General features: G+C 34.1%; 3 protein-coding genes across 7 annotated transcripts; 2 read left to right on the top strand and 1 right to left on the bottom strand.

Moving 5' to 3' along the window:
- Positions 1 to 145: 145 nt before the first annotated feature.
- On the top strand, positions 146 to 3,493 carry LOC134833598 (protein aubergine-like). Of its 2 annotated transcripts, none has more exons than XM_063847963.1 (6): positions 146 to 261; positions 365 to 721; positions 799 to 1,283; positions 1,346 to 1,666; positions 1,738 to 3,144; positions 3,208 to 3,493. In XM_063847963.1, the coding sequence occupies exons 2-6, from the start codon at positions 394 to 396 to the stop codon at positions 3,349 to 3,351; spliced, it is 2,685 nt and encodes an 894-aa protein (XP_063704033.1). In that variant the 5' UTR covers positions 146 to 261; positions 365 to 393; the 3' UTR covers positions 3,352 to 3,493. The 2 variants fall into 2 exon arrangements, with proteins under 2 accessions (XP_063704033.1, XP_063704034.1); XM_063847964.1 differs by having other exon boundaries at positions 147 to 196.
- On the bottom strand, positions 3,458 to 9,746 carry LOC134833600 (glycerol-3-phosphate acyltransferase 1, mitochondrial). 2 transcript variants are annotated; one of them, XM_063847968.1, is made up of 5 exons: positions 8,713 to 9,240; positions 7,063 to 7,330; positions 4,763 to 6,364; positions 4,534 to 4,695; positions 3,458 to 4,465 (listed from the first exon to the last, which is right to left on the bottom strand). In XM_063847968.1, exons 1-5 carry the CDS (start codon positions 8,775 to 8,777, stop codon positions 3,950 to 3,952), a joined length of 2,613 nt encoding a protein of 870 aa, XP_063704038.1. In that variant the 5' UTR covers positions 8,778 to 9,240; the 3' UTR covers positions 3,458 to 3,949. The 2 variants fall into 2 exon arrangements, with proteins under 2 accessions (XP_063704038.1, XP_063704039.1); XM_063847969.1 differs by lacking the exon at positions 8,713 to 9,240 and adding an exon at positions 9,606 to 9,746 and having other exon boundaries at positions 3,459 to 4,465.
- On the top strand, positions 9,356 to 11,038 carry LOC134833601 (pre-mRNA-splicing factor SPF27). 3 transcript variants are annotated; one of them, XM_063847972.1, is made up of 5 exons: positions 9,356 to 9,452; positions 10,076 to 10,168; positions 10,229 to 10,358; positions 10,421 to 10,548; positions 10,608 to 11,038. In XM_063847972.1, the coding sequence occupies exons 2-5, from the start codon at positions 10,094 to 10,096 to the stop codon at positions 10,989 to 10,991; spliced, it is 717 nt and encodes a 238-aa protein (XP_063704042.1). In that variant the 5' UTR covers positions 9,356 to 9,452; positions 10,076 to 10,093; the 3' UTR covers positions 10,992 to 11,038. The 3 variants fall into 3 exon arrangements, with proteins under 3 accessions (XP_063704042.1, XP_063704043.1, XP_063704040.1); XM_063847973.1 differs by lacking the exon at positions 9,356 to 9,452 and adding an exon at positions 9,983 to 10,001; XM_063847970.1 differs by lacking the exon at positions 9,356 to 9,452 and having other exon boundaries at positions 10,015 to 10,168.
- Positions 11,039 to 11,040: the final 2 nt, after the last annotated feature.

Here is an 11,040-nt window from a genome sequence, read left to right as displayed (position 1 = left end):
TTTACATGATCATTCTAATTTTTTTTTATTTTATACATAGGTAAATATTTGTTGAAAGTCAGAAAAGATGGTGTAAACCATACCAAGCTATTAGAGCGCCATTGCGGTAAAACGTGTAAGTACTGTTTCTCTATTTTTCATTTAAAAATTTGTTGGAAAGCAACTCACCATTTATCTCGAGATAAATCTCATAAAGGTACCAAATTAATTTCTGAAAATTGTTTAAAAGAGAAAATCAACTGTTGTTATACTTAAAATAATGTAAGTTTAGGATTAAAACTACTGATATGATCAAAAATATCAAAACAGGAAAAAGCACGTGCTCCGCCATATTGAATTTCACATTTTTTTGTTTCTATTTCAGATACATATTTGGTATATTAGTGGTTCAAGATGTCTGACCGTGATCCGCGAAATGAAGGTCGCGTATCTCGTAGCAGTGACGGCAGAGGTTCGCGCATTAGTTCGTATGGCCGTCGTTCGGATGAAGCAGGACAATTAGGACCCGATGCTATGAGAGCTTCCGGATCACGCCCTCAACGTGTAGGCCCTGGTGCAGTACCAGGTGTTGTGGCCCTTGATAGTTCTCGACCAGTGGTTCGTTATCCAATGTCTGCTGACACAGCAATTCAAGAAGATGCAGCAGGACGTGTACGATCTTTGGCAGATGATACCGGCGCACTTGGACGAGCAAAACCGACAGATATCGCACCAACTCCAAGTAAGTATCCAATAATTTATATCTTGTTCAATTTCTATAATATGTTCACAATTTTCTGGACCTCGTGGTATTTGCAGCTGCTGCAGTTCGCGGTAACATGCGAGGTCGTCGTGCTATGTACGATATGGAGGTGACTCGACCAGAGAGTGTGGCTGGTTCAAAGAAAGGATTAACTGGTCCTCTCCTTCAACTTAAAACAAACTACTTTAGAGTTCAACGCAAAAAGATTTGGGGCTTGTATCAATATCACATTGATTTTGCTCCTGAGGTCGACAGTACTGGTATCCGTAAGTCCTTGATGCGTCCCTTCAAGAATCAATTCAGCGGTTTCATCTTTGATGGATCTATGTTGTGGACCACAACAAAGTTGCAGAACGAAGTAACAAAATTAACTGCAGCCAAGGCTGATGGATCGCCCGTTATCATCACTGTCAAGCTTACAAAAGAAGTCCAGATGAATGAGAGTGCCTCTTTGCAGATTCTGAACGTTGTCTTGCGCAATGCAATAGAAAAATTAAAGCTTCAATTGGTTGGACGCAACTATTTTGATCCGATTGCCAAGGTAAGGCTTAATATAAAACAAATTTACCTATGCCAAATGAGTTACGATTTCGTCAATTTTAGATCGCCATTACGGATTTTCGTTTGGAGTTATGGCCCGGATACATAACCTCAATTCGACAACACGAAAATGACATTTTGATGTGCACTGAAATCTCATCAAAGATAATGCGTCAAGAGAACTTGCTTAACATCCTTCAGGACTGTGTCAAAAATCATCGGGAATACAAGGAAACGTTCTCTAAAATGGTCATTGGGAGTACTGTCTTAACTGATTACAACAACAAAACTTATCGCATTGATGACGTCGATTGGGATAGCTCTCCAAGCACTACTTTTGATACGCGTGATGGACCAAAATCTTTCATTGATTACTATCGCACTGTTAGTATATTACATTCACAAAATAGTTTTTTTTTAACATAATTTTATTATTACATATTTTGATTTCTCAGAGATACAATATTTCAATTAGAGATCATCGTCAACCATTGTTGATCTCTCGTTCAAAGGATCGTCAACGTCGACAAGGTCAAGACGAAAAAATATCTTTGATTCCAGAATTGTGCCGTGCAACTGGCTTTACTGATGATATGCGTAACAATTTCCGTCTTATGAAAGCAGTGGCTGAACATACGCGACTTGGTCCAGCACAGCGTGTTAGACGTCTGTTGGCCTTCAATCAACGACTCCAAAACACACCTGAAAGTGTAGAAGTATTTCGTGAATGGAACATGCGTTTATCACCAGACTTGGTCGACGTTACTGGTCGCGAGCTACCGCCTGAGAAAATTGTGTTCGCCAATCGAGATGCTAATGGAACTTTGGAAGCAGATTGGACCCGCGAATTCCGAAACTCGAAATTGTTTACGACTGTACCTCTAGATAACTGGCACGTGATTGCACCAAATCGGGCTAAACGCGAGACAACAGACTTCATAAAGATTCTTCAGGAAGCTGTTGCAGGAATGGGTTTCCGTATTGGACAACCACAATTACAAATGATTGAAAGTGATCGCAACGACGAGATCATGCATGCCATTGATAATTGTATCAAAGCAGACCCACAATTGATAATGATAGTCGTAACGAACAATAACAGCTCACGGTATGCCGCAATCAAAAAGAAATGTTGCGTTGATCGAGCTATTCCAACACAGGTTATGGTGTTGAAAACAATTACACCAAAAGGTGGAAACGTACGTGGATTGATGTCTGTGGGCACCAAAGTTGCCATTCAGTTAAACTGCAAGCTAGGCGCAGCACCGTGGTTTGTCAAGTTGCCATTGAACGGAACAATGATTGTGGGATTCGATGTATTTCATGATACCAAAAATCGAGCGTTGTCTTACGGTGCTTTAGTGGCATCTATGGATCTTCGAGAAAGTTGCAAATATTTCACTACAGTAACACCACATCGGAATGGCGAGGAGTTGGCCAACAATTTGACACTGAACTTTACAAAAGCTCTCAAGGAATACCGTTTGGAACATGGATCACTGCCTTCACGCATTATAATCTATCGTGACGGAGTAGGAGAAGGTCAACTTCATTACGTCGTCGAACATGAACTTGAAAGTTTCAAGAAAGAGATGAACAAACACTACCAGAATGCGGGTCAAGGCGAAGCTCGTGTTGCCTTTGTCATTGTGAATAAACGTTTGAATACTCGCATCTTCAATCAAGATCGGAATCCTAACCCTGGGACAATCGTGGACGATGTTATTACACTACCAGAGCGCTACGATTTCTACCTGGTTTCTCAGTCTGTTCGACAGGGAACCGTTTCGCCGACTGCCTACAATGTCATTTACGATACTTTGGGCTTGCCACCAGACAAACTACAAATCCTTACGTACAAGGTAATGTATTGACTTTCGATAATATGTAAATTATAAACCATTTAATGGTATCGCCTTTTGCAGATGTGCCATCTTTACTACAATTGGTCGGGAACGACACGCGTTCCTGCAGTTTGTCAATACGCACACAAGCTGGCTCAATTGGTGGGAGAGCACATTCACCAATCGCCCAGTCAAGCACTGAGTAAACAATTGTACTTTTTGTGATGTACTTATTTTTTATGCCATTAATTAAACATGAATTTAAATGATAAATATTTATGAAAACACAGATTTTTTTTATATTGTATTGAGCATCAAGATAAGGATACATACGCATAGTACAAAAAAAAGAAATATGTAGTTAACCTAGGTGTATAATATTTTCTGATGTCAGTTTAATTTTAATTGTAACAATTAAACAAAACCAATTCAGTATTCAAATTTCTATAAATATTAACTAAGCTTAAGTAATGACAGCTAAGGCAAGGTATTTTTATTATTTCAGGAGTTGACATTCCTTTCAATATTACGTAATTTTTTTTATTTTAAACTAAAGTACGGGCAAAATTGATTTTATTTTTTTCTTATCATGTTTTATCATGATTCTTAATTTGGTCTGATTTTTAATCATCAAAACGATTTTTAATTTTATTGTTTTATAATATAAAATTAATATAAATTTGAGCATTAGTAATCAACTTTAAACGTTAAGAAAGAAAAAAAAATCTTTGACAAAGTGAAAATCGCCTAACTGTTCCATTTTTGTTGCCTTGAACCTACAGGGAGTCTTCAAATCAATGAAGATGTTTATTGAATTTACTATTCATAAAGGAATAAATCTATTAATTCTATCAACAGTTTGTCGCACACCAGCCACTGAGTTGTAAATTGGATTCAATGATAACAGTCGAGCCCCAGTACTTGTTGAGATGTCCACAATATTCCATTTTTCAAACAACTTGATGCAATTTCGAATAGAATCTGTAGAAATACTCTCCCCAAATTTGCAATTTCCATCTTTTAAGCGGTATGTGATCTCTTGAACACACTTTGAAATAAATTCATTTTCAATTATTGAATTACAGCCAACAAGATGGTGTAAAGTTTTAGCCACTGACAGATATGTGTGTGTTATTGGGGCGAGAACCGTCATTAAAACAATACGGTCACAGTGTTTTTCAGCTGGCAAAAAAATATTTTGTTTTTCACATAAGGATCTTTTCCATACATTTGCGTTTTCATCGTCACTAAGACTGTTATCGGACAAATCAATTTGATTATCATTTTCTAAAAACTTAGCTATACGATTTGCTCGAGTCTCTTCCTCGGTGACTTCAATCTAAGGAGGAGTTAAAGAAATACATATTTATTTCATTTACGCTTTTACCTTATTTTAAAATACATTACCATAGGTTTCCGCACAATGTTTTTGTCGCTCAGAGTCGATATAGCATCCAATAACACAGTATTGAAGTTTTGACAAGGCTTACAAAATATAAACTCGTACCGAAAAATATCACAAAATTGTTTGCTTATCTCACATATTTCATCTTCAGATACACCTACGTCCTGCAAAATAGATTTGTATGAAAAAAATGATTAAAATACAATTATGGTCAATGAGAGTTTAACTTACTTCTAACAAAGATCCATTATTTTGACGTAATTTTGCCAAATTATTTGCTACTGTAACAATTACGGAATCCAATGCGTAAAAAGGCACAACAGTATTTGCATAGTAATATAGTTCGATAACATTTGGAATAATCGTAACTGGACGAATAAAAGTTTGTCCACCCCATTTTTCTATCGTTACTGTACTTGGTCCCAATAAATTAGCTGCATATAGTATCACATCTTCGGAAGTGCCAGTGAATCCAATATCTCGATTTCCTCTAGAAACATCGTCCCTTAAACAATTCATAGCTTCAACTAAGACGGAAAGAGGTGCTCCATCCCTGAATTGGGTAAGAAGCAAGAAAGCAAGGGCATTCGTTGTCATAATTGACGTTGCACTTGCACAATCATAGACCACATGACGAGCAATACGGTCAACAAGAACACGATGTTCTTCCTGAACGACATCCGTTCCATATAATGACGATGTTGACAGATTATGTTGAAGCAAATGGCGATTTCCAGTTCGTGATCCAATTTCGTTAGTTTTACTGAAGGAATTTACAAGCTCCCGTAGAGAAAAAGGTTCATTAAAATCAATACGCATTAGTCCATATTGTGAGTTTAGTGTTTTCCAGATCGCGCTTATTGCCGATTTAAATGTTTCTGGTTTTTTCTTCTGTCCAAGCTGTTCGTATACAAAATTTCCGTCGACCAGTTTTTCATAGTTAATAGAAACAGGCACGAGTAATGCGTCTGGAATGGTGTGATCCATACAGGCATCTATGATTACTGATAAAACACCACTCTTAGGCATGCATGGTTTGCCGGTGCGTGTCCTGCCACCTTCAATAAAGAACTCTATATCATGTCCAGCTACTAAGGCTTTTTGCATGTACGTGTGAAGAAGTCCGCGATATACAACATCCTTCTTGCCAGCTACAGGATCAATTTTACGCTTTATGAAAAATGCACCAAGACCGCGTAAAAGCCGACCAAAAAATGTTATGTTAAGGTTGTTCCCAGCCGCAACTAAAGGAGCTCTCATGTCATTATTACACAAAATAAAAGTGACGAGAATGTAGTCCAAATGACTTCTATGGAGTGGCAGAAAAATCATTGGTACATTTGGCATTTTATTGCTTGCTGCCTTTAGCATCTCAATATGAGCAGGATGAGCTGCTACACCGGATAGAAACATTGGTAATAATTTGTAAAGTACCCACGATGTGGTGCGTAATAATGCCTCAGAAACAGCAGAACGAAGCTCAGCCAACAATTTTTTTGCACGATTTTCATTGAAATTTAGCATATTGTCATAATATTCTGTCTCATCAAAATCATCGTCGTTTTCGGTGTGGCATTCACTTAATTTTTGTTTCTTCTCTTCTAAAGCGTCCTTTGCTGCTTGCCGAATAGCTGTGCGCATCCGTTCATCTTGCATTACGGACTGTGACACTTGAGGGTAATTATAGCTCTTTAAACGTAAACTTTGAGCCATATGTGGGCACCAGGTTCCCCAATCGTATTTAGATGCATTTGGTCTCCATCCAGCATGTTTTGTGACTTTTAAAATATCGATGACATCTCTGCGCTTTTGTGACGGATCTAATTGACTTTCCTATCAGAAGAGAACATAAATTTTACTTTAGTTTATAAGTTCAAGGTAGTTCAATGGTTTACATTTATATCATTCTCATTCACATTCCACTGTCTTACAGGAACGTTTTCGTGGAAATTCACTCGTTTTGCGAATATTTTCAATTGATCATTACTGTAATTCATTTTTTGTGCAGTTTATTTTACATTTTGCTAATTTACAAAAACATAAATGACGGCTTTTGTACAATTAAAAGACGTGAGAAAATTTTGTATAAAAACAATGTGAGAGCTAATTGTTCCGTTACGAAAAGTCTCTTCGGAAAATTGAATGTTTTCTCTCTATTGAAAAAACGCATACTGTTGCAATTTTAACAGGTGATCGCTACGTTCTATAAAACTATAGGTATAACTGTAAGAAGATAACTATTCTTTGATGATTTTTTAAATATTTATAAATTCATGCAGATGTTCAAACTAATGAAATACAGGCAATTACACATTTTGTATCTCTCTTAAAGAATCTCTCAGTGTTTTGGTTAATTTTAGTCTGTACTTAATAAAAAAATACATGCACTCGAATAGTTTATCTGATTGAACAAAAACGATTGCGTTTGTTGCTTATCACAAAGTAACAGCCATAGTGATAAATAAATAAAATACGTTTATTTAATTTTAGACCTTCATATGTATGTGTTACGATTGACGGAATATACTTACACTATTCCCTGGTGCACAGAATTTACACGACAGCCCGGTTAAGTACTTTGATGGAGGTGTGATGAAAGAGACTGGTTTCTCTTTAATATTAAACAGCTCAGATTCAAGCATCTTCTTTTGGCGATCTTTCTTCTGAGCTAACTCTTTCCGTATTTGCTCATGAGCGGTTCGAGAGTTATTAGACGAAAACATGTCTCCTGGGTTTCTAGGCTCGGTACGCCATAGTTCATTGGCGCGAGCTTGAAGTGCATCAAGCATTTTGGTTGTGCTGAAAGGTAAACAAAATAATCAATAATGGAACAAAATTTGAATATTGGAACAAAACGTTTTGAATGTGCGTAAAATTAAGGCATCATATGTAGTATACCTATCTTATTCTTAACTTTAGGTACATTTATATTAAATTTTTCCTACAGACAGAAATAAACTAAAAAAATTACAAAGAATTACTAAAAAAATTTTTTGGGGCACAGGTGACACACACACACACGACAAGTCGAGTTTAATACCGCATTTTTTCTTCGAAATGCGGTAAAAAAAATCAAGTGAGTTTCAGGTCAGTCGATTTCAAAATAATTAGAAAGAACTAAATTCTTAATCAGCATTTGAATATATGATTTTGTACTTGAAACACGTGATTTTGTGCCTCTGATGATAACCTTTATAAAATAATGCATAATTAGCTATAGTACTTTTGTGTCTTTGAAGAGTACAGTGTGTAATAATGAATTAATTTTGCTAATTAAGAGTTCACATCCCCTATTTTGTAATAAGTCGATGGCCGTTACACTTTATCAAACTTAACTTTAATAAAATTAAACTTGAATAAAATAATGGAAGTACCTAATAAAGTTCAATGAACGAATTTATTTCTTTCTATTTTTTTAAAAGACATATTTTTATCACTTTTGGATAGCAATCGAAGCAATATTGATTGAAAATAATCATAATAATATGATATGAAATACCTTTTGTAATCAAATGTTTTAAAAGAGTTATTTTTGTTCAGTTGACCAAAGATCATCCATATCTTTTAAGAGAGATAAGAGATTTTGAGATGTTTTTAGTGTATTTATCAGATAAAAGTGTTGAACTTTGTTCAATAACACAAAAGCCACTCATTTGTAATAACGAAAACTCTTATCTGTTAAACTACCTGTGTAAAAGATATAAAAAAAACTTTTGATAAACCGAGTGTAAATAAAAAAAAACAAAAAAAAAGACCAAAAAGAAACTTTGCACAAGTACCTACATATTCTAAAAAACCTTGACCCGCCAATCATATGATAATGTAAGCTCGCGGTAGAATATTGTACCCTCGTATCACACATTATGATAATAATCTCATCAAAGTTTTCAATTGATAATGTTTATTTATACGAAATTTATTTAAGTAAAGTATTTAAATACTACTTTGCACTTGTGTTTTGCGACCTTTTTGTCATTAATTAAATATTTTGCTCATTTTTACGGTTTACTTCATGACAATACATATGTACTACTCGAATGCGAGTAAGTACCCAATTATACATTATATTTATTATGTATATTTAAATCCTTTTCTATAGACATGATACGATGTCGACATTCATTTCGAAGTTCATTAGCCTTTAATGTTTTCCGTTATTGAAAATTAATAAATATAGGTACCTGTTTTTGTTAAAAACATAGCACACGATTCCAATAAAGATGATAAATTCTAATAATCCCAACATATTGTTATTTTAAACTGGCTAATTTACGCTATAAATAATTGAATCAATAACTACTTCGCGCCATATACACAAAATATGAACTTGTCTTCACTTTGATAATAAAATTGTATTAAAAAATCAATGATTGTAAACAAACTGAAGAAATCACGCCACTTTTCACTACAGTTTTCAATAATCTTTGAGATGGTAAATTTTTCATTAATTTTTCGCGAGGCTCTAAGTTTTTCACTGCTTTTTATTTATAATGGAAACTTTTGCTTTTTCTTAATTTTCCATCTTTATATCACATATATATTTGAATGTGTATTTATGTCAGCCAATTTTTTTTTTGTATGTGTTTATTTTTAATTTATTTTATTTATATTTAAAGAAATTAAAGTCGATGGGAATCGTTGTACTTGTCAATCGAATAATCAAACTCAACTAAACCGCGACGACGTTTGGTGATTTGCTTTTGTCGTTAATATTTGCGATTATTTACTGCGCTATTAAATATTTCCCTATCAATAAAGCTTTATAGGCAATGTGATAAGAAGAGAAGACGACACGAATTTGTTAAAACTCATTCATGAACGATTAATTGTGGGATAAGGTTTTATTGGAGTGTATTAAATAAATCTTTTGTGAAAACTAACTTGCAAAATTAAAAAGAAAGCTAGAATATAGAAAAGAATTGTATGTATAACTTATATTTTATGTTGTTTAAATTTGATGAAATATTTGGTAAAAATTAATAAATTTATGTGTCGAAAATGAACGACAAAAATTGCATGCGACCGGCAAATACACCTTGTTGAATGTGAATAATTTTCTTATGAATTTACTAACCTTTATCCTTCTTTCGTTGATTAGGTTGTATTTCCGTATTTAAGGAAATTATTCCTTAATTTGATTTTAAAAGAATTATGTATATAACTCTATTTTATATTATTTATTTAAATTAACTTATAATAAATATTGCTCAAAATCATGAAAATGTAAATAAGGTAAAAAGGTCAGCACAAGTCAGCTTTTGGTTAAGGTTTTGACGAAGCACACTCACACAAATAAAAACTGTGCAAACTGTACTAATTTTTTTTTATCAAAAGTAAATAAATTTTTTTCTTTTTTACAATGTCTATAAATTTAGAAAAACAAATTTTTCAACATAAAATGTAGTTTATTGTTGAACATGAAAAATATATGAAAAGTGTATAGGCCTTTTCAACCCAGGTCATAAAACAAGTAATCACATTATTTTTGTTTATATTTGTATCGCTTAACTCTTAAAATTACCAATTTTTATCTTTTTGTACCAGACAGACATTATTAGAAAAATGGCTAATGAAGTATTAGTAGACGCCCTTCCATATATTGACCAAGGATATGAAGATCCGGGTGTTAGAGAAGCGGTACATTAAATTTACTTAATATTTTTCAAAAAAAAAATCTAATGATTCTCGTTCTAATAGGCTATGGCCATGGTAGAAGAAGAATGCAGAAGGTATAGGCCAACAAAGAACTACTTAGAATATTTACCGGCACTTAACACAGGATGTGCTTTTGAAACTGATTTGATGAAAAATGAGTTTGAACGTTTAGGTAAGTACTAAAATTTAATCTGTATGTAACCTGTAAACAAAAATTATTCATCAATTTTAAAGCTTCACGATTGCCATTGGAAACTCTTAACATGAAACGGTATGAATTGCCACCTCCGACAAAAGTAGGTGAAGTGTCTGCTTGGAACGAAAGCGTGGAGAACTCCATGGCTCAACTAGAACACCAAAATGTAAATTTTTAATTGTCTTTCGTAGAGTTTGCGCATGATTTTTGTTATGATATTTTTAGGTTCGAAGAATAAACCTTGATTTAATGCTCGAATACGGATGTGAAGCGTGGAAGTCGAATTTAGACATGTTTGCAGCAATGCAAGCAAAAGCTCAAGATAGGTGTCAAACTTTAAAGAAAGAGATCCAAGATATAAACTGGGAACGGAAGGATAAGCAATTGAAGGCAGGCGAAAAATTAAAACAGTTGGAAGCTCATTGGGTTCATTTGGTTTCAAAAAACTACGAGATTGAACAAGCTTGTGCAAAACTAGAGAATGAAATTCAAAGAAAGCGACCGAAAAGAGATGAAAACACGGTGAATGAAGCTCTTGAAAATGCTGACTTACCCGTAGAAAAGGCACAAAATGATGAAAATATAGCAAAGCAAAAGGAAATTATGTAATTGATTTTTGTAAAAATTCAAGACCAAAATAAAAATATAAAAATAAGTT

Source organism: Culicoides brevitarsis, chromosome 3, assembly GCF_036172545.1.
Source record: "Culicoides brevitarsis isolate CSIRO-B50_1 chromosome 3, AGI_CSIRO_Cbre_v1, whole genome shotgun sequence".
Classification (NCBI taxonomy): domain Eukaryota; kingdom Metazoa; phylum Arthropoda; class Insecta; order Diptera; family Ceratopogonidae; genus Culicoides; species Culicoides brevitarsis.
The sequence above is the reverse complement of the archived record's forward strand: the minus strand, read 5'-3'. Positions and strand labels throughout refer to the sequence as shown.